This window comes from Xenopus tropicalis, chromosome 1 (genome assembly GCF_000004195.4).
Source record: "Xenopus tropicalis strain Nigerian chromosome 1, UCB_Xtro_10.0, whole genome shotgun sequence".
NCBI lineage: Eukaryota > Metazoa > Chordata > Amphibia > Anura > Pipidae > Xenopus > Xenopus tropicalis.
In genome coordinates, this window is record NC_030677.2 from 79,662,092 (window position 1) to 79,688,618 (window position 26,527).

The following is a 26,527-nucleotide window of genomic DNA, read 5'->3' on the forward strand; positions in this document are numbered from 1 at the left end:
GCCATGTGACTTGTGCTCTGATAAGCTTCAGTCATACTTTACTACTGAGCTGCAAGTTGGAGTGATATCACCCCCCCCCTTCCTGTGGAAGATATAAGAATAACACTCAATAGTAAAAAATCCAAGTCCAGCTTGGAAATCCTTTAGTTACATGGGAGTAGGAGAACCAATAGGTTATTTGAAAGCAGTTCTAATGTGTAGTGCTGGCCCTTTCTGAAAGCTCAGACTCAGGCACAATGCACTGAGATGGCTGCCTATACACCAATATTACAACTTTAAAAAATAAATTTGTTGGTTTAAGAAAACATTTTAAATGGTAAAGTGAATTATTTGCAATGGTAAACGGTGTAATTTAGAAATAAAAAGTACACCATTCATTTTAGGTGTCAGTATCTTTTTAGGAAAGGGATTCTGTCATGATTTTTTTAGAATCACAACATTGTATTTACATGCTACTAAATGATTGGATCACAATTATGGGGATACAAGCTATTGGGACAAGGACCACTTTAACAAGCCTATGCAGTCCTTGATCTGACTGGAAAATTTAAGGTCCCCATGCACGGGCAGATAGTAGCTGCCGATATCGGTCCCTTCGGACCGATTCGGCAGCTAATCGGCCCGTGTATGGTCATTCCCGACGGGCCTGCCCGACCAATATCTAGCCTGAAATTGGCCAGATCGAATTACCCTGGATTCTCCCGATATCACCCACCCGTAGGTGGGGGATATCGGGAAAAGATACGCTCGCTTAGCGACATCACCAAACGAGCAAATCTTATGGTGTATGGGGACCTGTACATGAGCAGATAAGCTACCAAATCGGTCTGAAGGCACAAATCGCTAGCTTAAATCTACCTGTGTATGGGCACTTTTAGCCAGATATTGGAGTTACAATTGTAGGCAGCCACATTATGGTAATATTTCTCTGTAACCTCTGTTAATAGAAGTTATAGTGAATAATGTACCTCCTTTTGTAAAATATAGGGGTAGTAAAAGGAGTTCCATGAACATACCATATGTATTATAACACAATATGTACCGCACATTTGCAGCTGTATTTTGTCAACAAAAGATTTATCCTATGTATACAGTGGTATTTACATGGATATTTTACAAAGTACACCAAGCTACCTGATACAGGAACTACTTGTTTGATTTAACTTGTGCCAAGCAGGTAGGCCAAAGTAAACATCATTGTCACAAGTGGGTCTATATTGTTATCCAGAATGCTCAGTACCTGGGATTTTTCCAGATAAGGGGTCTTTCCGTAATTTGGATCTCCGTTCCTTTAAACTGGGTATACACGCACGATGATATTCGGTGCGTGTATGGCGGCTCGATGAGGCGACCGATATCGCAAAAGTCTGCGGATATCGGTCCATTTGCCGATCGGCCAGGTTAAAAGATTTTGATCGGGCGCCACTGAAAGCGCCCGAGCAAAGTCTACGTTCAGGGCTGAATCGGCAGAAGGAGGTATAATTCCTGTTGATTCTACCTCCATATCTGACGATCAGCCCTGAACGTCTGTGGAGGGTGGAAACGATCTTTCCACGAAAGATTGAAAATTGCTACATGTGTGGCCACCTTTAATAAAAAAAACCAGTAAGATTGTTTTGCCTCAAACAAAAATTAATTCTATCTTAGTTGGGATCAAGTGCAATGTACTTTTTTACTTATACAGAGAAAAGGGAAATATGTTTTTAAATTTTTAATTATTTGCTTAAAACTGAATCTATGGGAGATGCCCCTCCAGTTATTCGGAACTTTCAAGATAACTGGTTTCTAGATAACGGATCCCATACCTGTATTAAAGCCCAAATTTTTAATTAAGCCTCTTTAACTTTCTTTAATTGCTTCAGGTAAGTAAGAAGGTTGCTTCTGTGCCAGACATACATTCCGATTCAGGCTATACCTTTTTGTACCAATGGCATTACATGGCAAAATACTAAATAGAAGGAGCGATAAAATATAATGCAATTGATTGTTTTGTGTTACTGACTTATTTTTTAATTTGTGGACCTGTGTCTTAAGCTTCTTTGGGCGTTATCTTTTTATATGTATTTCAATGCTTGGGTGTAGTCTATGAATAATTCTAGACATGGAAAGAAACAGCACTCTACTCACAAGGCATCTAAATATCAATAGTTACGTAATATTGTCAGTGCTTAGAAGGGTTGCACCAATACTGGGTTTGAATAAATCCTTTATATTCAGTATAACCAAATATAAGGGGCCTAACTTAAACACACTAGACAACTGAAGGTGACACATTTTTATTAGGATGAAGCATTTTATTCTCATTTTATTCAAAGGGATTATACTTTGGGTTTTCCCATTCTGTTGAGTGTTTGTCCATTTCTTTGGTTGTACTTGGCCAAAATCAAAAGTTATGATTTTGGTGCATCCCTAGTACTTTTGATATGATGTGTGTGTGATGCCATGTGCTGGTTTTTGGACTTACTGAAATGTATTTATTATATAAAATAATGTACTTCCTGCCAACTTTCATGGTATAAACATTTCTGACCTGTCCAGACCTAACCGCCTTGCCAAGAGGATGTGCTGTGAAAATTGGGACTCTTCAAAAAGGAATAGAACAGTTGAAATAGGTACAGTGGAATGGTAAAGGCGGTCATACATGCTATAATTACGTTCTTTCCCATGACCATTGATCGTAGGAAAGATTGTTCAGCCACTCTATTAACGTTTAAGAGCTAAATTGTCAGATATGCAGGTATTCTTTACCTATTTGATGATTCAGCATTAACGATACATTGTTCGGGCACCTCCAAAGGCCTGCCCAGTCGACAAGACGACCGATTTCTAAGGCTTTTACCAATATCAGTCACGTCGTCTCCCACCATATACTCACCATTTATCATACGGAACTTTGTTTTGCACGATAATATCGCATTGTGTATGACCAGCTTAAGGTTGTTGCAAGACAACAGCACATTACACTGAAAATCATGATGTATGTGTATAAATAGACTTCCCTACACAAGGGTTAGTTGTTAAAATTCTCAAAAGGCATAAAAACATGTAAATTAGTATGTACAGTGGTGTGAAAAACTATTTGCCCCCTTCCTGATTTCTTATTCTTTTGCATGTTTGTCACACAAAGTGTTTCTGATCATCAAACACATTTAACTATTAGTCAAAGATAACACAAGTAAACACAAAATGCAGTTTTAAAATGAGGGTTTTTATTATTTAGGGAGAAAAAAAATCCAAACCTACATGGCCCTGTGTGAAAAAGTAATTGCCCCCTGAACCTAATAACTGGTTGGGCCACCCTTAGCAGCAATAACTGCAATCAAGCGTTTGCAATAACTTGCAACGAGTCTTTTACAGCGCTCTGGAGGAATTTTGGCCCACTCATCTTTGCAGAATTGTTGTAATTCAGCTTTATTTGAGGGTTTTCTAGCATGAACCGCCTTTTTAAGGTCATGCCACAACATCTCAATAGGATTCAGGTCAGGACTTTGACTAGGCCACTCCAAAGTCTTCATTTTGTTTTTCTTCAGCCATTCAGAGGTGGATTTGCTGGTGTGTTTTGGGTCATTGTCCTGCTGCAGCACCCAAGATCGCTTCAGCTTGAGTTGACAAACAGATGGCCGGACATTCTCCTTCAGGATTTTTTGGTAGACAGTAGAATTCATGGTTCCATCTATCACAGCAAGCCTTCCAGGTCCTGAAGCAGCAAAACAACCCCAGACCATCACACTACCACCACCATATTTTACTGTTGGTATGATGTTCTTTTTCTGAAATGCTGTGTTACTTTTACGCCAGATGTAACGGGACATGCACCTTCCAAAAAGTTCAACTTTTGTCTCGTCGGTCCACAAGGTATTTTCCCAAAAGTCTTGGCAATCATTGAGATGTTTTTTAGCAAAATTGAGACGAGCCATAATGTTCTTTTTGCTTAAAAGTGGTTTGCGCCTTGGAAATCTGCCATGCAGGCCGTTTTTGCCCAGTCTCTTTCTTATGGTGGAGTCGTGAACACTGACCTTAATTGAGGCAAGTGAGGCCTGCAGTTCTTTAGATGTTGTCCTGGGGTCTTTTGTGGCCTCTCGGATGAGTTGTCTCTGCGCTCTTGGGGTAATTTTGGCCGGCCGGCCACTCCTGGGAAGGTTCACCACTGTTCTATGTTTTTGCCATTTGTGGATAATGGCTCTCACTGTGGTTCGCTGGAGTCCCAAAGCTTTAGAAATGGCTTTATAACCTTTACCAGACTGATAGATCTCAATTACTTTTGTTCTCATTTGTTCCTGAATTTCTTTGGATCTTGGCATGATGTCTAGCTTTTGAGGTGCTTTTGGTCTACTTCTCTGTGTCAGGTAGCTCCTATTTAAGTGATTTCTTGATTGAAACAGGTGTGGCAGTAATCAGGCCTGGGGGTGACTACAGAAATTGATATTGAAATTGAAAATTGAAATTGATAAACCACAGTTAAGTTATTTTTTAACAAGGGGGGCAATCACTTTTTCACACAGGGCCATGTAGATTTGGAGTTTTTTTTCTCCCTTAATAACGTAAACCTTCATTTAAAAACTGCATTTTGTGTTCAATTATGTTATCTTTGACTAATAGTTAACGGTTTTTGATGAGCAGAAACATTTAAGTGTGACAAACATGCAAAAGAATAAGAAATCAGGAAGGGGGCAAATAGTTTTTCACACCACTGTATATGAATTACATGATTTGTAGACTTTTTAAAGCCATTTCGTGTATAACTTGTCCTTGAATCACAGCATAAAATAACGAAGTAAAACAAATAACTCATCCATAACAATTAAGCTTTTTATACAAGTGGGTTGCATAATATTAAATTAGCTGTATTTAAGTCTGATTTGCTGAATAAACCCAGTGGAAAAATTAAGTTGATCTGTTGATAAGTTGACCCTGTTTTTGTTAATATTTCTCAAGAGTCCAAAAGCTACAGATTAAAAGGCTTTAATTGCACATGGCGTGAAATTACAGAAATCCTTTGTAAATCAGGGCTAAACAACTATACAAAAGCTGTTTTAAACCATGCTGTAACAATGTGTAAAAGCATAAAAAATTCTTGAGAGGGTTTAAAACAAACAAAAAGTAAAACACAAATAGGAATAAATTGTACTTACTTGCTCCTTATAGCAATTTACATAAAACACTGTAAATCCTGCACAGATTTACCTTGCCTTAATGTAGAATATTTTTTTTTTTCAAGTGGAGATATAGATGTGTGAAAATGCAGTTACTCACTTAGTAAAAATGATGTCAACTGTAAATGTTAATAATAGGGCAGAAAGATAAAAAAAAAAAAAAAAAATTGTATTTGTATATTTTATTTAGCCTTGGAGTGCTCCCACAACCTCTTTTTGTGTATTTATGTAGTTTAGCAGATTTAATTCTGCAGGAAGAATGGCCAAACTTCCATGTGGGTTCAGCACCCCCACACCCGTCCCTTTAATGGTGGTCTTATGCCTTTAAAAAGAATGGGTGTTGGTTAATGGGCAGTCTTCTCCTCTACAAGCCGTAAGCGGGGGAGGATTGGGCCTGGGGAACCAGGCAATCTCTCTCTATATAAGCAAAAGGCATGGGAGTGACTAAGCCTCCAGGTCAAGAATGGCAATAGTGCACGGGAGTGCCAGCCTTTGAAAAATATGACCAGAGGTAAATAGATAGGACCACCATACGGGGTTTACCTTGACGTGGTATGGTGGCTTACCAATCTTATGATCATAATTTTGTAACTAAAAACCCCTGTTTTTTGTCAATATACTGTATGCACTAGCATGAAACTAACAGACAATTTACTTATGAAACAGGGGACCAGGGAATGTGCATTGATCAATCCCTTTTTCTTTTTGTATGTTTGTAGTTAATTTGGCCAGATCAGTTGCACTTCCATTGTATTTGTATACTTTATTTAGCCTTGGAGTGCTCCCACAACCTCTTTTTGTGTATACATGATGGTATGTTAGGAAAATTCTCGAAAGTTATCAAAAGGTAACCCAGTTCTTTTGGAAACTTATCAATATATCCCAAAAGAGCAAAATGCTGTATGCCCCCCCCCCCCCCCAGGAGTCACCATAATAACAGACTGTTGGCTTTGGTTTTGGTTTAAGGCAGGGATCCCCAACCTTTCTAACTCGTGAGCCACATTCAAATGGAAAAAGTGTTGGGGAGCGACAAATCTCCCTTGTTGGGGGCGACTAATCTCCCCGATATGACATCCCACCGGCAAAAATGTAAATTGAGATTAGTCGCCCGCAACATTTACATTTTCGCCGGTGGGATGTCATATTGGGGAGATTAGTCGCCCGCAACAAGGGAGATTTGTCGCGGGCGACTAATCTCCCTCGTGTGCCAGAGCCCTAAAACCACAAGTTAAATAAAGATTGTTACAAACTGCCTAGGACAGCTCCCGTTGACTTTTACACAAAAAGATCCCTATCACATTGACAAACAACAAAATCAATTTTATAAGAAACCAGTTAACCCGCCTGTATGCTTTTGGAATGTGGGAGGAAACCCATTCACAGATACAAGGAACATACAAACTCCTGAATACAGTACCTGACTTGGAACCCCAGTGCTTAAGGCAGGAGGAATACCCACTGAGCCAACTTGCCTGACACTGCTGCAAAAAGTGATGTAAGGGTAACGCATTGTGTAAAGAAACTGTGTTCTTTCGGCAGTACCTTTGCATACCTCCCAACATTTGAAAATGCAAAGAAGGACAAAAAGAAATGCTGCGCAGCACGGCAAATTTTTTGACCATGCCCAATTTGTTACCACACCCCCTAAATACCACTCCCATTTTACGTAAACGGTGGGCAAACCTTTGCGACTTTGCATGATTTTGGAAGCCTCCCATAGGACTCAATGGCACTCTGCAGCTCCAACCTGGCCCAAGGAAAGTCACAATACTGAAGCTTGAATGATTCCGAAACTTTCGTACTCGGCATGCCGGCTACGAAAAAGTCGCTACAATTTACGAGCAAGTAGTAATGGCTACGAAAAAGTCGCGACAATTTACGAGCAAGTCGTAATGGCTGCGAAAAAGTTGTGACAATTTACGAAAAATCGCAATATACCGATCATTACGAGGTATGCTTTTCTGTATATCACTATGGGAAGCAGTAACAGGTGCTGCTTTTATTTATATTAAAGTGACAATCAGATGCCCTGAATGCCATAGTCCTAAGTATTTCATAGACCATCTGTTAAAATCAAATATAACTTACTCTTCAGGATTTAATGGACCACAGCAACCTCTTTATGGTCCAGTGCATCATTCATTTAAATACACAGACTAAAGCCTTGCATGTAAGATTTATCCTCTACCAAACAATGTGAACTACAAGTAGTGACCATCAATCAAATACCAATGCATAAATTTGTATTAAAAGGTTATATATTACATGTAAAATGTTTGTTGGCTAACAGAACCTGCACTCCTGGAAGGAGTCTTTTTCTTTGTAATAATAAAACAGTACCTTGTACTTGATACAAACTAAGATATAATTAATCTTTATTGGAGGGGAAACAATCATATTGGGTTTATTTAATGTTTAAATTATTTTATGGAGTTCCAAATTACAAAAAGTCTGGATAATAGATCAGACACCTAAATTTATTGCCGCATGATAGTTATCAGTCTCACTGTGATCAGCCATTTTAATGTGTTCTCTGAACATAGCCCGACCCAGTATTTTGGTTCTCTCCACATTTTTGGATTTCGATAGCTTTATATAATTGCACTTATACTCAAACCAAAACAACCCCAGTATTTTTTGTGGTCCCATATAAACACTGATGGCCCCTGGCTGACATACAGTGGTGTGAAAAACTATTTGCCCCCCTTCCTGATTTCTTATTCTTTTGCATGTTTGTCACACTTAAATGTTTCTGCTCATCAAAAACCGTTAACTATTAGTCAAAGATAACATAATTGAACACAAAATGCAGTTTTTAAATGAAGGTTTACGTTATTAAGGGAGAAAAAAAACTCCAAATCTACATGGCCCTGTGTGAAAAAGTGATTGCCCCCCTTGTTAAAAAATAACTTAACTGTGGTTTATCACACCCCCAGTTCAATTTCTGTAGTCACCCCCAGTTCAATTTCTGTAGTCACCCCCAGGCCTGATTACTGTCACACCTGTTTCAATCAAGAAATCACTTAAATAGGAGCTACCTGACACAGAGAAGTAGCCCAAAAGCACCTCAAAAGCTAGACATCATGCCAAGATCCAAAGAAATTGAGGAACAAATGAGAACAAAAGTAATTGAGATCTATCAGTCTGGTAAAGGTTATAAAGCCATTTCTAAAGCTTTGGGACTCCAGCGAACCACAGTGAGAGCCATTATCCACAAATGGCAAAAACATGGAACAGTGGTGAACCTTCCCAGGAGTGGCCGGCCGACCAAAATTACCCCAAGAGCGCAGAGACAACTCATCCGAGAGGCCACAAAAGACCCCAGGACAACATCTAAAGAACTGCAGGCCTCACTTGCCTCAATTAAGGTCAGTGTTCACGACTCCACCATAAGAAAGAGACTGGGCAAAAACGGCCTGCATGGCAGATTTCCAAGGCGCAAACCACTTTTAAGCAAAAAGAACATTATGGCTCGTCTCAATTTTGCTAAAAAACATCTCAATGATTGCCAAGACTTTTGGGAAAATACCTTGTGGACCGACGAGACAAAAGTTGAACTTTTTGGAAGGTGCGTGTCCCGTTACATCTGGCGTAAAAGTAACACAGCATTTCAGAAAAAGAACATCATACCAACAGTAAAATATGGTGGTGGTAGTGTGATGGTCTGGGGTTGTTTTGCTGCTTCAGGACCTGGAAGGCTTGCTGTGATAGATGGAACCATGAATTCTACTGTCTACCAAAAAATCCTGAAGGAGAATGTCCGGCCATCTGTTCGTCAACTCAAGCTCAAGCGATCTTGGGTGCTGCAGCAGGACAATGACCCAAAACACACCAGCAAATCCACCTCTGAATGGCTGAAGAAAAACAAAATGAAGACTTTGGAGTGGCCTAGTCAAAGTCCTGACCTGAATCCTATTGAGATGTTGTGGCATGACCATAAAAAGGTGGTTCATGCTAGAAAACCCTCAAATAAAGCTGAATTACAACAATTCTGCAAAGATGAGTGGGCCAAAATTCCTCCAGAGCGCTGTAAAAGACTCGTTGCAAGTTATGGCAAACGCTTGATTGCAGTTATTGCTGCTAAGGGTGGCCCAACCAGTTATTAGGTTCAGGGGGCAATTACTTTTTCACACAGGGCCATGTAGGTTTGGATTTTTTTTCTCCCTTAATAATAAAAACCCTCATTTAAAAACTGCATTTTGTGTTTACTTGTGTTATCTTTGACTAATAGTTAAATGTGTTTGATGATCAGAAACATTTTGTGTGACAAACATGCAAAAGAATAAGAAATCAGGAAGGGGGCAAATAGTTTTTCACACCACTGTATATATTGGTATATAGTCTAATGTTGCTAAGAAAATTTGCTCTGACAGGGCTTATAAATTTTGAAATGTGCATTTATTTGGGTGTCTTACGTTTCGTCTGGGTCCCCAGCCACTTGGTATATATTCTGGTTGTACGGCAGCCCCCAATTTTAAGTAGTCACAGTTGTATGCTTTACTCCCATCTGTGATTTTTATGTTTGTTTCCTTTTTGTTACTTTTCTCTGTTTTCATTTTCATTTCATTTTTTTTCCATTCTCATTCTTCTCTTTCTTTTCTCTCCTTTTCTTAGTGGTTACTTCTGCCTTATAGCCCCATTTACTTCCCCTATTTTCTTTTCTACCTTGGCCTACCCTCCTCAGCCAGGCAGTACTGAAAATCAAAATGTTTTGAGATGTTCTTATTTGCTTTTGTGGTGATACTATTTCTAACAAAACAGGGTGTTCTCCGTTTGTTTAGAGAATGCTGTTTCCAGTGACCCCAGTGATACATACATACATACCCTATATATCATTAGAGAACTGTGTAATCTGTCCCATCCCATGATAGAAAGAGAATGAGCATGGGTAGAATACAGCAAATGCAGGTGGTCTTCTGATCACACATGCATCCTGCATATTTTAGCACTAGGCCATTGTGCCTATAGTGAATGCTGTATTATTTATTATGGGTGTTAAAACTGTAAAGCTGTGCTGACATCACAAATTCCATTTTAACTAATGCAGGAGTGACATCCCCAGGACCAGATGTAACCCAAAATCTGCTGTTTCTTAAAAAGTCAGGATTGTAGTTTTAGGGTAATGTAGTTATTAAAACACAGATACTTTATTTCAACAAAATGGGTTGAGTTTAGAAAGATAATTTTCCTAAACGTTTATAAATCATCCCCACTGAGTAATTAGCCAAACATAATATAAATACTGTATTAAAGGAACAGTATAACCCTCTTTTCTGCATGGTTTTATTGAATGGGGTTAGGGCTGAACATACTTTTTGCCTACAATGTGACATATTATTAAATATACACAAGTTGCTACAGAGGCACTTGCAAAAAAATCATAGGGGCAATTTAACAACCGAAGGTCAGTTTGCTTTATCTCTATTAACCAGTAACTGGTAGGATTTACTAGATTAGAAGCAGCATTACTCTTTTACCTCTTATTTCTAAACCAAATCTTCATTATCTGTGTGTCTCCAGTAAATAAAGAAGAATACATCTAATGATTTCTAATGCTCGCAACTGTGTATAGATAGTTTTGAAGTGTCCTTTGTTTTCTTGTACCCTACAGCATTGTATTGATTATTTGTTTCAATGTTTATTGGACTATTGTTTAGTAAAGAATTTACTTTTTCTTGGTTACATTTGCAAGGAGATAGCAACCCATGGTTGGTCTCTTTGTTCAGCATATTGCCATTGCATAAAGCGTCTGCCACACTACTATTGCCACTCTGAGCTGCTTAATGGTGTGTCTGCATTAAAATATAATGTTCAAAATCTGGGAGCAGACTGACGCAGTGTCTCTCAGTGCAGACGCATCATAAAGCAGATTGGAGCAGAGGGGCAGTTTTTTTGAGCTTTTTACACAGGCAGAGAAATGTGCATTGCTTTGTAGCCTGAAATTGCCTTGTGCCACTGGTGGTTTACATTAATCTCAGCAGGAAGCATATATTCATCATCTATCGTTTTTTTTTTATTCTTCATACATTTGGCTCTTCACATAGTTAAGTGTATGGAGTGTATAGGCGTTTGCAGTTATGTATGTATAATTTTATTTATATAGCGCTACATATGTGCACAGCAATATCTACAGCAGATATGAGCACAAACCAATGTATAAGTTAGGGATGCCACCTTTTCTGTGGAGGCTGGGCTGTGTTTGGGGTTGTCGGTGACATAGAAAGGGTGGCATAATGAAGCAGGAATGGCGGAGAGATGACTGTGGGGCTGGGCAATGATGTAAAGAGGTTTTTCATAGGGTGAATTCTTCTGGGACAGAAAAGTAAAGATTGAGCAGGAATTGAGGTGAATTGGGGACAGAAAAGAGGGCATTGTGGGTTTAATACATTGTACAAGTACATTGTAGTATGTAATATGGATCCCAGCCCTGGATGGTATTTCTTACCATCTAGGCTGGTGAAATACTGGATGGGTGGCAGCCCCAGTATAAGTGCATAGAAACACACATGTGGCTAAAATGTGCATACATGGAGTATTTTAGCTTTTTTTTATGCTGCCCAATATTAATTAGAATATGTACTGAATGCTAGAAAATATTTAATGCTGCAAATAGATGTATATATTAATCTGATTTCTATTGCAACATATTAAAGGAAAAGGAAAGGTTAAAACTAAGTAAGCTTTATCAGAAAGGCCTATTTAAATAAAGCCATAAACATAAAAGCTCCTCTATCATAAAAGCTTCCATATTAGACGTCCTTCTCTTAGAAAAAAACTTCAGGGCAAAAGATGAGTCTCTGCAGCTTGCTATACCCTCCCCCTGCCCCCTCTGCTTTCTCCCCCTTCCTTCTCTCCTGTCTCTGCCATCTCTCCTGTCTCTGCTGTATTATTAGCTACCAGCAGCAAGAGCTGCAGCACAGAAGTTACAGAGACCAATGGCAGCTGCTGTCTTAAAACAAAAAGAGGAAGTGTCTAGGGATGTTAAATCAGGTGTGGTAAAGCTTTCTACAGAATGTATGTAGTGTTCAGTTAGCCACATGAGTGCAAGCTAGAAGACATTTTGGCATTTTATTGCTAATCAAAGTGCCTTCTCCTTTAATACGTTTATAAAGTGTTATGAATGCATTAAATGACTGTAATTGTATTGTATTTTTATACAAATTGGAATCAGTTTTACAGTCTGAAGACTAAGGTAGGTAGGGATTATGGTTGTATGTATTTAGTAATATCCTGTAATACAAAATTGGCAACAAATGAAGGCATGTGCACCTTATATTTTTAGTTCTCTGACTTCACAAACCTGCTGAGCATAAGCTAGGCAGATTGCATTACTGTAGAGGTCACAACCTAGTACAGCACTAGTATTGCCTGGCTGAGACACCTGATGTCAACACACTGAAAATACACGTTGCTCTCTGATTATGAGCATTCAGAATTCCTGCATACTTTTAGGTATAGTTTGATATACTTAAAGGAACAGTAACATCAAAAAATTAAAGTGTTTTAAAGTAAAATAAAGTAAAATATAATGTGCCGTTGCTCTGCAAAAAACTGGTGTTTTTGCTATAGAAAAGCTACTATATAAATAAGCTGCTGTGTAGCCATGGGGGCAGCCATTCAAGCTGGAAAAAAGGAGAAAAGGCACAGGTTACATAGCAGATATCACTAGTAGATAAGCCCCACATAATGGGGCTTTATCTGTTATCTGCTAAGTAACCTGTGCCTTTTCTCCTTTGAATGGCTGCCCCCATGGCTACACAGCAGCTTACTTATATAAGCTATAGTAGTCTTTCTGAGGCAAACACACCAGTTGTAGCAATGCAGGGCAACAGTAAATTATATTATAATTACTTTTATATACTTTCATTTTTTTGGTGTTACTGTTCCTTTAACTTCTGTTTAAAGGAATACTGTCATGGGAAAACAGTTTTTTTTCATAACGCATCAGTTAATAGAGCTTCTCCAGCAGAATCCTGCTTTAAAATCCATTTTTTTAAAAAGGCAAACAGATTTTATAATGTTTTATTTTGAAATTTCACATGGGGCTAGCCATATTCTTCATTTCCTATGGTGCCACAGCCATGTGATTTGTGCTCTGATAAACTTCAATCACTCTTTACTGCTGCGCTGCAAGTTGGATTGCTTAGGGGCCGACTCAAAATATACTGCATAAATAGGGGCAGATTTATCAAAGTACGATTTTTGTACCTTTAAAAAGCATGATACCAAAAAATCGTTTTATACGTACAATTTTTTTGTATTGTGCTTTTTAAAATATGAAAAATTTGTATCTTAAAATACAAAAATATTGTATCTTATCGTATAAGGTCCGATTTTGTTTCGTATCTGAACGATTGTAAACTGCAGGAAAACCTTTCTGGCTTTGATCCTTCTGTGCATGATTTTTGAAGTGTCCCATAGGACATAACATTGGTCCTCTAACAACCATATGTTCGAATGTAGAAGGCCCTAGCGCAGGAATATTATTTAAGTCTTTTCAACAGAATTATTGTAGAAGTTTGTTCTTAAAGGAAAACTAAAGCTTAAATAAAGAAATAGGCCAAACATTTTGTACATTATGTTATGGGCTTCTGTACCAGTCCAAGGCAACCACAGTCCTTTAGCAGTGAAAATCTGTGCCTCCAAATATGCCCCCAGTAGCTCGCCATCTTCTTTTCTCCTGATTCACTGTGCATGCTCTGTGTTGCTGTCAATTACTGAGCTTAGGAACCTTTTTATTTTATTTTATCATATAAAGCATATTTACAAAACTAATATTGTGAGAAATCCACACTAAAACATAAAGAAGTGTGTAATTTGCTTTAATGCAGTGCTGTCCAACTGGCGGCCCGCGGGCCGCATGCGGCCCGCGACCCCCCTCTGTGTGGCCCCCCACCTGTCTGGCTGCTTTGATGGCTTACTCCTGTGTAAGCTTTAAATGGTATCAGTACTGTGATTAACTGCCCCCTGCATGGTTCTCACCTCAGATTCAGGCTGTAATCAGGCTGTATTGTTTAAATATGTAATCCCCTGTGTTTTTCACACCTTTTAATCTCTGCATTGTTCACCCCCTGCAGTGTTCACACCTCAGGCTCAGGCTGTAATCACCCACATTGTTCCCCTGTTCACACCTCAGGAGCAGTAGAAACCCACAAATAATCCCTGCACACTACAAAAAGAACATATACTGAGGTGGTACTGCAATTAAAAAGTTTTTTAATATATAGTTATTGTGCAGACTGTAGGAGCAGTGCCAGCATTGTGTCACTGTAGGCTGCCTGTGTGTGCCATACACACAGGCATCATAGGGCAAGCAGAGTATGGCACACACAGGCAGGGTAGGGAAGGCAGAGTATGGCACACACAGGCAGAGTAGGGCAGGCAGAGTATGGCACACACAGGCCAAGTTTGGCACAAACCAGCCAAGAATGGCACACACAGTGAAAGTATGGCACACGCAGGCAGGGTAGGGAAGGCAGAGTATGGCACACAGGCAGGGTAGGGCAGGCAGAGTATGGCACACACAGGCCAAGTATGGCACAAACCAGCCAAGAATGGCACACACAGTGAAAGTATGGCACGCAGGCATGGTAGGGCAGGCAGAGTATGGCACACACAGGCAGGGTAGGGAAGGCAGAGTATGGCACACACAAAGGCAGGGTAGGGCAGGCAGAGTATGGCACACAGGCAGGGTAGGGAAGGCAGAGTATGGCACACACAAAGGCAGGGTAGGGAAGGCAGAGTATGGCACACACAGGCAGGGTAGGGAAGGCAGAGTATGGCACACAGGCAGGTTAGGGCAGGCAGAGTATGGCACACAGGCATGGTAGGGAAGGCAGAGTGTGGCAGGTTTTTGCTGTACTACAACCATTAATATGGGTATGGTCATGTGATAACATGGGTGTGGTTTCAAGTGGGTGCGGTTTTAAAAAGGGGAGTGGTCAAAACTGGCTTCCATTATCGGCCCTCCACCACGTAGGTCGGAAAAATTCCGGCCCTCGGTACAACAGAAGTTGGACAGCACTGCTTTAATGTATCAGCTAAAATATGTATGTATGTAATATATAGTGAGATTCCATGGGGACTGATGTTTCATGTTACCTCATCCTGTGCAGTCATGGAGCTGAAATATTACAGGCAATAACAACCGTGCTATGAAATTAATATACTGTAATCATAGTACAGGCCCCACACCCTCCTACCCTCCTCTATATATATTTATATTTTATGAACTGCTTAGATCTGGAGACCTTTTGAAGAAAAAAACAGATGGTTGAAAAGATTTGTGTTCAGTCTTTTTTGTTTGCCATTTATAAGACATTAAAAAGGTTTGCAGCCCCCTTGTAGGGCCCTGCTTACAGAACATGTGTATTATTTTAGAATCAACAATCCATATTTTGTACAGGTAGGATTTTGTGAAAAGTATAATCAGTATATATCAGTATAATCAGAAAATCAGTATATACCCATTTTAAATGTCCAGTAATCTGAATGCTTCTTGTGACATCACAAAGGTGGTCTTAGCACTTGATTTTAAACAAACTTAAACATTTAAACTTAAACAAAAGTTTACCTAAGTATGTGGCATGTAGGGGCCCCAATGTGAACATACCCCATATGATCTATCATTTCTGTCATTTCAGCTCCAGCAAAATCAACACATTTACATTATTATATGTGGGATAAAGCTAGTAAAAAGTACGCTCACCCCAGAAAGCCATATATTTTTGGAAAGGGCACATTCCCCCAAATCTAAAATGGGTATCTGTGTCTTTCTACTCCAAAGTACCAAGCAGCAAAGCTTTTCTAAAGTTGGCAATTTTGAACTCCAGGGGTCCACTGAACAGTTTGATGCCCAATATGTATAGGTTTACCTAAGTATGTGGCATGTAGGGGCCCCAATGGGAACATACCTCAATATGATCTATCGTTTCTGTCATTTCAGCTCCTGCAAAATCAACACATTCACATAATTATATGTAGGATAAAGGTAGTAAAAAGTACGCTCACCCCAGAAAGTCATGTATTCTTGGAAAGTACACATTCCGCCGAATCTAAATGGGTACCCATGTCTTTCTACTCCAAAGAACCAAGCCACAAAGCTTTTCTAAAGTTAGCAATTTTGATAACATTTCCAAAAATCCCCTCAAAGCTTCCACTTTGCAGCATCTTATGTCCCACATAGCATTAGGTACCAAGATAAAACACCCTAAATGAACAGTTTGATGCCTAATGTGTGTCATGTAGGGGCCCCAATGGGGAACATACCCCCATATGATCTGTCATTTCAGCTCCTGCAAAATCAACACATTTACATCCTTTATGTGGGATAATGCTACAAAAAAGTACACCCACCCCAGAAAGCCATATATTTTTGGAAAGTACACATTTCCCCGAATCTATAATGGGTACACATTTCTTTTTACTCCAAAGTACTAAGCCGTAAAGTTTTCCTAAGTTTGCTGATTTTTATGGTATTTCAGAAAATCGCATAAAAATGTTGCAATTTGCCGCATTTATCTCACACAATTTCTTGCGTACAAAGGAAAATCACCCCAAATAGGAACACCTAAGGTCTACTGAACAGTTTGATGCCCAATATGCATAGATATACCAAAGTCTGTGGTATGTACTGACCCCAAAATGAAAATAGCGCATATGGATTTCTCGCCTGCCTGTGTGCTGTATGTGTGTGTAAATGCATGTAATTGTGTGTAAGTGTGTATAATAGTGTAAAGAAAGGGCACTTACCTGTCCTGGAGGCAGATGGCTGATCAGATCACTTGGAGGGTCCTGCAGCAGGAAGTGAGTGGGCGTCGCTGGAGGGAGGGGGAGGAAGCAGGGGGGAAAGCAGGGAGAGCCAAAGGTAAAGCAGCATCTGCTGCTTGGAGGTCTGTCCTGCCATGATCGCATGGCAGGACCAACATGACAGCCCCCTTGGCTCTCGTTGCCCAGGGGGCTGTCATCGCTCAAAACTCTCTGCAGAAGCATCACATGCCGCTTCTGCAGAAAGAATCTGTAACTGCCAAACAACGTACAAGGCACGTTGTTGGCAGTTAAAGCCTTTTTCTGCAACAACGTGCCACGCACATTGTTTGCAGTTAAAGGGTTAATGGACATTCTGAATCAACACAACAGAACCATTGTTCTTTGGACTTGCAGAACAGGGATACATATGGTGACCTGGTAATGAACAAAGTGCAGGCTAACCTATAGGGTGCTCTGGTATGGTCTGGGGAAATTTATTATTGCCTGCTTTTGCCTGGTTATCTACTAGAATTAATATGCTGAATAAAATGTTTGAAAATGTGGGGCCATCGGGGTATAGTCATTCTACTATTGATTGGTTACTATCAAGATTAGATTGGATAATCTAGTAGTCATATGCAAAAAGTGGCTGAATGACGGGTTTCATTGAATAATGTCATATTTGCAGAACTGTAAATGAAGCTTTCTTAATGTGTTAATCTAAATACTGAATTGTTTAAGGCAAGCAAAACCCACTAGTGGTACATACAATAAAATACCATTACTTGAAAGATGAAGAAAAGATCATTGTTGAGAGTTTGTCGAGAAAAGCTGCACTACTCAAAATGTTCAAATAGTACCTTGTGCAGTTTCGAATTTACAACTTTAAAGGAGAAGGAAAGGCAAAATTTATAAATGATACCATTCAATGGTGCTACTATTGTTAAATAAAAACGCTATACTTTGGCTCTATTATAGCAACAATAACTTAGTAAAACTTACTTTTAAAGTTTCTGCTCATGCACAACATTCCTCCCCCCCCAGCCTTGGCATGCGTCCATTTGTGCGCATGCACAACATTCCCTCCCTTCCGAGCCGGCTCAGAGGGACTAATGCAAGGGGAGCGCGCCTGCTTGTGCGCGCTCACTGAAGACAGACATGTGCATATGCCGCCTGTAGTCCTGGTCGTAGTGTCTGTTCAGGAGTGAGGCATTATGGGAATCCTCTTTAACCAGCTCAGTGTTTTTTTCTTCCTGTTTGGCTTCTGATCATCTAAACGAGCGCAATATGGGGAGACTTAAGGGCACTATTGAGACAACTGAAGGTATGCCTGCAGCTTGAGATTAACTCTTTGGTAGCCTTTCCTTCTCCTTTAAAACTTTCATGCAGAATGTCAAGACTTCTCTGCACATCATGCGCTGACACTGTACTGACACCGTACACAACCAACTTCCATTATTGTCTGTATTCTACTCTCTCTACAATCATGGCCGAGGGCAATTCAGAGGGTCCTTTTCTAGGGGGGCCTCAAGCTCCTCCAAAATGAAATACCTAGCTTGCCCCAGGTGCTGCTAACATCTCCCTTCAGGGACCCATTGTGTTCCTCCTGCTTCAAAATTCCAGCTGACATTGTTCCCCAGGCACAGGACCCTACTCCTCCGGTACAGCCCGAGGAGCCAGGGGTGGGGTCTAAACCCGCAGAGACACATGAACCCCCTCCATGGGCCATTTCCCTGTCCACAGCCATTCCCAAATTAGCAGCATGCCTAGACAAGCTTTTGGATAGGCTGGATCGAGGAGAACCAGAGCATCGGCCTAAATCCCTGAAATGTCATGTGGCCCATCATTTCGAGGACCACAGCAACTCCGAATCCAGAGTCTCAGAACTCATCTAAATCCTTATTTAAACACCAAAAGAAGATACTATCCATGTTTCCTTCACGTGGGTTTCCCTGGCCATTCAGACTTGGTTGGAATCCCTGGAACTGGCGACCTTGGCATCCCAAATCAGAGACGCCTCTGTGAAGCCTCGCTCGATGCGACCCAAGCCTTTAGAAGGACCTCTGCCCTCTTGATGGCTGCATGCCGCTCCCTGTGGCTGAAGCTGTGGTCAGCCGACCTCTCCTCCAAAAAATCTCTCGCCACCATTCCCTTTAAGGGCAAACTCCTTTTTGGTCCAGAATTAGACAAAATCAGCAGCCAGGCGATGGGAGGAAAGAGCACTCTCCTCCCGCAACCCAAGAATTGTGCTTCCTTTCGTCGAGGACTTTCTTTTGTCCAAGACCTTCCAAGGCATCCTCCTCCAGGGATTATTCATCCCAGAACTCCAACAAGCCTAGATTCCAAGGCCATCCCAAATATTCCTGGCAGAACAAAAGATCTCAGGCTAAGACCTCCAATAAGCCCTCAACTATATGACTGTTCCCCACAAGAGGGAACCTCTCTGGTCGGAGGCAGACTCCTCCTTTTTCGAGATGTGTGGCTTTGCCTCACCACAGACCCCTGGGAACATGAAATAATCTCCACAGACTATCGTCTCGAATTCTCCTCCAGACTGCCAAATTGGTTCTTCATGTCCCGACTTCCTCTGGACCTAAACAAACAAAACACACTCCTTTCGATTGTCCAGGATCTTTTAGACAAACGTGTGATCGTTCCAGTACCTCCAATCGACAAATTTCAAGGTGTTTACTCCAACCTCATTGTCCTGAAAAAAGACAGATCCTTTCACCTTGTCCTGGACCTGAAGCATCTCAATGCATTCATTCGCTTCTCACGCTTCAAAATGGAGTCTCTGCGATCAGCCATAGCGGCCATGAACCCAAATGAGTTCCTGGTGGCCCTGGACATCAAAGATTTCCCATCCCACTGAAAGTTCTTACACTTTGCATTCAAGAACCAGCACTTCACGGCACTACCCTTCCGCCTTACTTCGGCCCCCCGGATCTTTACCAAGATCATTGCCGCGGCGGCAGTCTCACTGAGGTCTCAATGGGTATCCACCACCCCATACCTTGATGACTTGCTGCTCAAGGCCTCATTTCCAGCAGCCACATCCCAGCTTCCCCTGGTCATGAACACCCTGACCACCCTGGGATTGAAGATCAACACAGCAAAATCCTGGCTGACTCAGGCTCAGTGCATGCCATTCCTAGGCATGGTCTTTTGACACAAGTATTTCTTTTGCCAGAGAAGGTTGCCAGAATCCAAAACCTGGTCCGCCAACACCTTCACACCCCTCAACCCTCCATCCGATTTGCCATGCAGGTGTTGGGGTCTCTGGTGTCCCCCATAGAAGCAGTTCTTTTCGCCCAGTTCCACCTCAGGGCTCTGCAGTGGAACATCTTGGATCAATGGAACCGCAACACTCTCTCCCAGATGATCTAAATTCCCCCCAGGACGAAAGTAGTGCTGACCTGATGGCTCACCACAGCTTACCTGACAAAAGGTCTCCTCTCCCCAATGGTTCATCCTAACCACAGACGCCAGCCTCCATGGCTGGGGCGAAGTCCTGGGATGTCTAACAGCTCAAGGAACCCGGTCAACCACAGAATCCCGTCTTCCGATCAATATCCCCAAAATCAGGGCCATTCGCCTAGCCCTTCATCAGTGATAGAACCAACTGACGGGGCTCACCATCAAAGTCTAATCGGACAATGCCACCACGGTAGCCTACCTGAATCACCAGGGAGGTACGAAAAGTCTACAGGCCCTCAGAGAGGTCAGCCAAATTCTGAAGTGGGCCGAGGCGAGGGAACTACGTCTTTCAGAGATCTACATTCCCAGCCTTGGGAACTGGCAGACTGACTACTTGAGCTGGCAACGCATGGATCCAGGAGAATGGTCTCTAAATCCCCAAGTATTTCAAGACATTGTGGAGAGATGGGGTCTACCAGAGGTGGACCTCATGGCTTCCCGTCAGAATCGCAAGGTATAAAGATCCATGCCCAGATGCAGCAATCCATTAGCGCTAGCAGCGTACGCTCTGAAGGCCACGTGGTACTTTGATCTAGCTTACGCCTTTCCTCCTCTTCCTTTTCTTCCCAGGGTCATCAGGAAGATCAAGGTGGAAAGGTGCGTGGAGTCTTGATAGCCCCACATTGGCCCAGAAGAGCCTGATTCACCGATCTGGTGGAAAACTTACAGAAATTGGTGCGGCACCTCTCCTTCACATCACGGCTCATTCACCCAGGTGCATAGGCACCTCCTGGGCCTTTTGGAACAGCCTCAGCCAAAATGGTTTGCAGGGCCGATAAATGGTCCTCCATTCACTCCTTCACCAAATCCTACAAATTTGAGGTCTTTGCAGTATCTAATGCCTTTTTCGGTAGAAAGGTACTACAAGCTGCAGTCAATTAGACCATCAACCTAATATCAGATCTTTCCGCTTCCCACCCTGGACTTTCTGGGACAGCTTTGGTATGTTCCCATGGTCCCTTCTTCTTTTTTAATTCGGATCTTTTAATAAATGATATTCATGGGTTTTGTTGAAATTAGTTAGTGCCAAAAAGCTCTAAAACCACAAAAATCCAAAATCTTGATAAATATGCCCATAATGTTGACTTGATGACTTGTTTTGAATTTAAATTTTTTAAAAGTCTGGGAGAAATATAGTGTTGGCTAATACAAGGTACTGGTATTTATTTAGAAACTCATCCAGAAAGCTCCAAATTAAAGGAAGCCCATCTCTCATAGAGTCCTTTTTCAGCACATTTTTACAATTTTTAAAAATGATTTCCTTTTTCTCTGTAATAATAAAACTGTGTTGTACTTGATCCCTACATATTTGGTGTCAAAACAATCCTTTTGGGTTTATTTAACTTTTTTAAGTTAGCAGATTTAAAGTATGTTGATCCCTTATCCAGGAAAACACAGGTCCCAAGCATTTTGGATAACCGATCATGTTAGTAAAGCAAACAAAAAAAAAACAAACCCTCAAAAAAGTTGAATATGGCATCACAAACTGTTCCCCTTTTTGTTTTTGCTTGCAACAAAATTAAAAAGTATTTTGGATTAGGCACAGATTAGTTATTTGCCTGCAAAATACTCTTTACCATGCTGAGCCCTGGCTGTGACTATTGCTGTCTTGCAGCAGGAATTAAAAAATGCCAGGATATCACCTTATCTCGTTTCATGTCAGCAGATATTTAATGCAATGTGTTTGCTTCTTTAATCTATTAAATAATTACCTACCCCTTCTGTTTGTTTTGTATGTGGCCAAATCTCAAAGCAACATTTGAAATGCCCTGATAGAAGTACACAGAAAGACATGTAACAGGATATCAGGTTTTGTTAACCTTTTAATATTTCCATGTGCAACATTCAAAAAAAATTAAAGGGCTTTGAAGAGGAATTTGTTCCACTGAAAGACAATATAATTCTAAGCACCTTTACAATACATTCACTAAAACTTTTCAGTGATTTTAAAGTGAGGTAAATATTTTTAATTTTTAAGTAGAGCATATTTTTAATGTAAAGAGCTTACATAACAAAAGTTATTACTCAGCAATTTTTTTCTGTTTTCCCACAAGTATTTTGTATCATCATCAGATACATTCCCACAGTCTGAAATAAAATATCTGTCAGCTCACATGACATACAGCCTGCCAACATACTATGCATGAGATAGGTAGGACTGTGTGATCAAATTCTCCTGCCCCTAATAGGCAATAAAGTGTCATGGTCTATTACCTCCAACCACAAACTGGTTGTGGGGGTGGTCAGTGACAGAGCATTGTAACTTCCCTCTTAAAAAGACAGAATAGAAAGTCAAAGAACTGACATGATTGCTAAGAATCCGCTGATCTATAACATAAAGGTTTTAGTAAACTTCCCCCTATAGTTGAGTGCAAATGATTGCACTCAACTATAGTTGAGTTTTCTTTCTCCGATAAACCCTAAATTGTGTAAATTGAAAAATATGAATCCCTCTTTACAGTGCTGGCTTTTATTGAGGGAAACTATATTTTTATGCCGAATTTAACCTCTTTAAAAAAATAAGTCCCAATGACAGACAAAATAAAAGAGGGAGAACAGGGTCTATACCATACAGGCTACCATATAGCAAATTTACTTATTTGGTAGGCATAATGGTTGTGCAGTACAATGGATATTAGTTTTTAATTTTTTGTACAGGTTCCTAAATGGATTTTTTGTATTTCACATTGGAATTTACCAATTAATGTTCACTTATATGGGCATATTGGATGCTTTGATTCACTTTTTTGAGCTATGGACTTTTCCAATCAGAGTTGTGAAACTTCACCTATCAACACAATTGGTGGGTCCTTGAACTCAAATTGGTATCACATTCGGTTTGTATTTGGGCTTGAGGGAGCCCCAAACATGTTGTGTGTGTAGTCAAAAATAAAGCCTTTTTAAGCAGGAATTCTGCGAGAGGTGCTCTCCTCATTCGTGTATTCTGTGCTGTTTTGGCTTGCGGATAGCCATTTGGAGAAACAATGCATCTGGTCTGACAGGCTGAGCGCTTGTACAATCCTCAGTCATCCATACAGGCTGCCCATAAATCGATTACTGAGTACAAAACATAACATATTCTCTCAACATTGATTTGTTTTTAGGTTTTACTGTGTTGCCATATGTGAGTACAGATGGGAATTCCACTGAACATCCTGAAACAACGAGCCCACCTTGTCCTCAGTATACAGATGATTGCACAGGTAAAACAGATATGGTAGTGTTATACAGTATTGCAAGGGCCTGATTTATAATTGCTTTAGCCTTCAGGCATTACCTTTGGGAATTGTGTTTGAATTACTGAATCATAGAACCACCGAGTCTTCTAAAGGAGGGTTCTTTCTACTATCCGTATAACAGAGATAATGAACTGCCTTCCAATTGATCTAATTTAAAGGAAACAATATAAGAAAATAGTATTTAAAATGGATAGTTGGGTCAAAATGAATTTGATTAGCGAGATGAGGGGTCACAAGAAGTATACCTACAAGAGGTGGCTCTCTTTTAGATAAATGGGGTATATTTATCATGCTGTTTAAAGTGGAGTGGTAATGTTAGCAAAAAGTAAAGTTAGAAAAACAAAGTAAAGCATCTGTTTGGCTCCTATGTGCAACATAACAGTTAATGTTTCACTCTACTTTTTACACAGCATGATAAATATACCATATGGTGTATGGTATATGGTGTATGTATTTATCAGTGCTATATACGTTTGACCCATTCCTCTAGTTTTGCTATAAATTAAGGTAAAATAATTGGGGGTGGAAATTAAAGTTGAGCATCAAAAAATATCAGACTATTAGCTGAGAAGGTAAACCATAGCTATATAGGGCTGCTTTACACAAGCATTTATGTATCATTTCTGTTCTGTTAGACAAAGGCATTTGCAAAAGCTAATTTTGTGGTGATTTTGTAATCCTTGAGGCAGATATATTTGCCAAGAGTAAAACTGAGTTGGCATTGCAAATACCTTCTAATACATTTTGACTTTTGCATTGTAGAACTGTCTTCACAATCAAAATGGAATGGTCATTTTTCACGATGCCCCAGGACTTACAGACACTACTGTATTAAAGGGAAGTGCCGCTTTGTTACTGCGGAAAGTATACCTGCATGTATGTAAGTAAACAGCTTTCATTCTAATTGAAAGATATTTTAATAAAAGGCTAGTAGCATTTAAATTAAATACCTTTTAGAGTGGCAGCATACAACCTTGTTCAACATGAGTGCAATGAATTGGGCTTTCTTTTGCTCCCACACTACTTTCTTTTACAGATTGAACTGCATTATTTCTGGTCTGTTGATCTCTGTGGGAGCACACAGACCATCAAAAAATGGTGACTGGACTAATGTATGATGGTATTGTGTTAATGGTATTGAAATCTGTATTGAATAGTCCACATGAAGTCTTATATGCACTGTGCACATATGCACAATTGCTCGAATTAAAAAAAAAAAAAAAAAATTTGGCTCAAGGCAAAAGATGTTAAAGGGCAATATTTATTGACATATATATTCCAGTTTCATAGGGTTTAATATGAAATAAACTACTATTTATTAGTTAAGTATTCATTCTGGGGGTATAGTTTTCCTTAATTTACCTTTCAAGAACCAAATTTCAAGTTGCTTTGCTGCAAGCCCTGTTTATTGAACTCCTGTTGAATAAGGTGGTATACTGCCAATTTAAACATAAAGTGGGTATAGTTGCAAAGTAGTGAAAAGGAAGACCTTAACCACACACAGTGGCACTCTGATAGAGAAGAGCTTGGTGCAAAAATGCTGGAGGGATCGGCACCCTCCTGGGCAATCATGGGCAGGAATAAGTACTGGCACTCGAAACAGGTACAAGCAGGGCAAGTCCCGTGCAAGGTTTTGAAGCAAAAAAGCCCCTTTGTCAAACATACAGACAGGTGAAAGTAACAGCTTATAAAGAGACACTTAATTTGCATATAGTTGCCAAAGTGCCATTTTTATAAAGCAGTGATTTTACACATAACAGAACTGGGTTGGTCTGGCTTGTCTGAGTATAAGCAGCCCAATCAGTTGGGGCAGAACAGTTTGTGACAGCACAGTTGCATGCCCATCTGCTGGGCATGCAAGTACCTCCAAATTTTACTCAGTGCAAATTTTACTCAGTCAGATGCTATGATTAAGCACTTTCATTCTCCTTAAAGCTCGATTAAGTATTAAGCTAGAAATACTATACCTTATGTTATGGGCACCTGTGTCAGCCAAGTCCACCATTACCCTACACTAACCTACCTACACTACCCCTGAGCTTAGAAGCCAACTCACAATGTTCAGTGTATATATCATATAAATTACAAAATCCAAGGCCTTTGAATGATTAATTAAGATTTACATTATATCCAGATAGAAACCAGTGCATTCTGCATTAAAATTACCTAGTACTACCCTGTAGCATTAGCTTCTATTGCAGATGTATACCTTTTTTTGCAAATGTTTTGATGATATCTGATGATGACCCCTAAGCTTATCTTCTCAACTGCAGCCCAGAGCAAACTGCATGTGTAGTATCACTAAAGTGTAAGCACTTTGTGTATGGTATTTTAACATGCACAAACTAGCATGTATTTTCACCCCTTAGGGCTCTGGCACACGGGGAGATTAGTCGCCCGCGACAAATCTCCCTATTCGCGGGCGACTAATCTCCCCAGATTGCCATCCCACCGGCGAAAATGTAAGTCGCCGGTGGGATGGCACATGCTGCGCAGGCGATTTCGGCAAATCGACGAAAATGCAGTTCGGGGAGTCGGGCGATTAATCTCCCCGTGTGCCAGAGCCCTTAAACCTCAGTGATATCAAATTTAAAGATAACCTTTTTTTTTTGTTGAAAGACAAAGAAAAGTAAGGTTAAGTGACAAATTATTCAGCATCAAGTACAAATATTAAATCTTACAGTTTACTTCCCAATGGATACTTTTGTTAATAATGCCCTCAGGCCTTGGACTTGAGAGCATGTACAAATATACAGGTTTTCCTCTGCAGATGTATGGCAAACCTTCTGTGCTTGGTTTCTCAGCCAGTAGACCATGCTCATTCAGTATGATATACCAATGTGGTTGGAGCTAGGCCTTATAAAAGGGCACAGTCTGGTCTTTTTAACAAAGTCTAGTGATTCTAGGCAG

At 40.3% G+C, this 26,527-nt stretch overlaps 1 protein-coding gene across 2 annotated transcripts in view; it reads left to right on the plus strand.

Annotated features, from left to right (window-relative positions):
* The window catches only part of btc (betacellulin), a 38,476-nt gene that overhangs the window by 6,636 nt on the left and 5,313 nt on the right, over positions 1-26,527 (plus strand). For both annotated transcript variants that reach the window (XM_012954434.3, XM_002941767.5), the window contains exons 2-3: positions 23,483-23,581; positions 24,380-24,497. In XM_012954434.3, the coding sequence (XP_012809888.1) occupies positions 23,483-23,581; positions 24,380-24,497 (217 nt within the window). The remainder of the gene's footprint in view (positions 1-23,482; positions 23,582-24,379; positions 24,498-26,527) is intronic.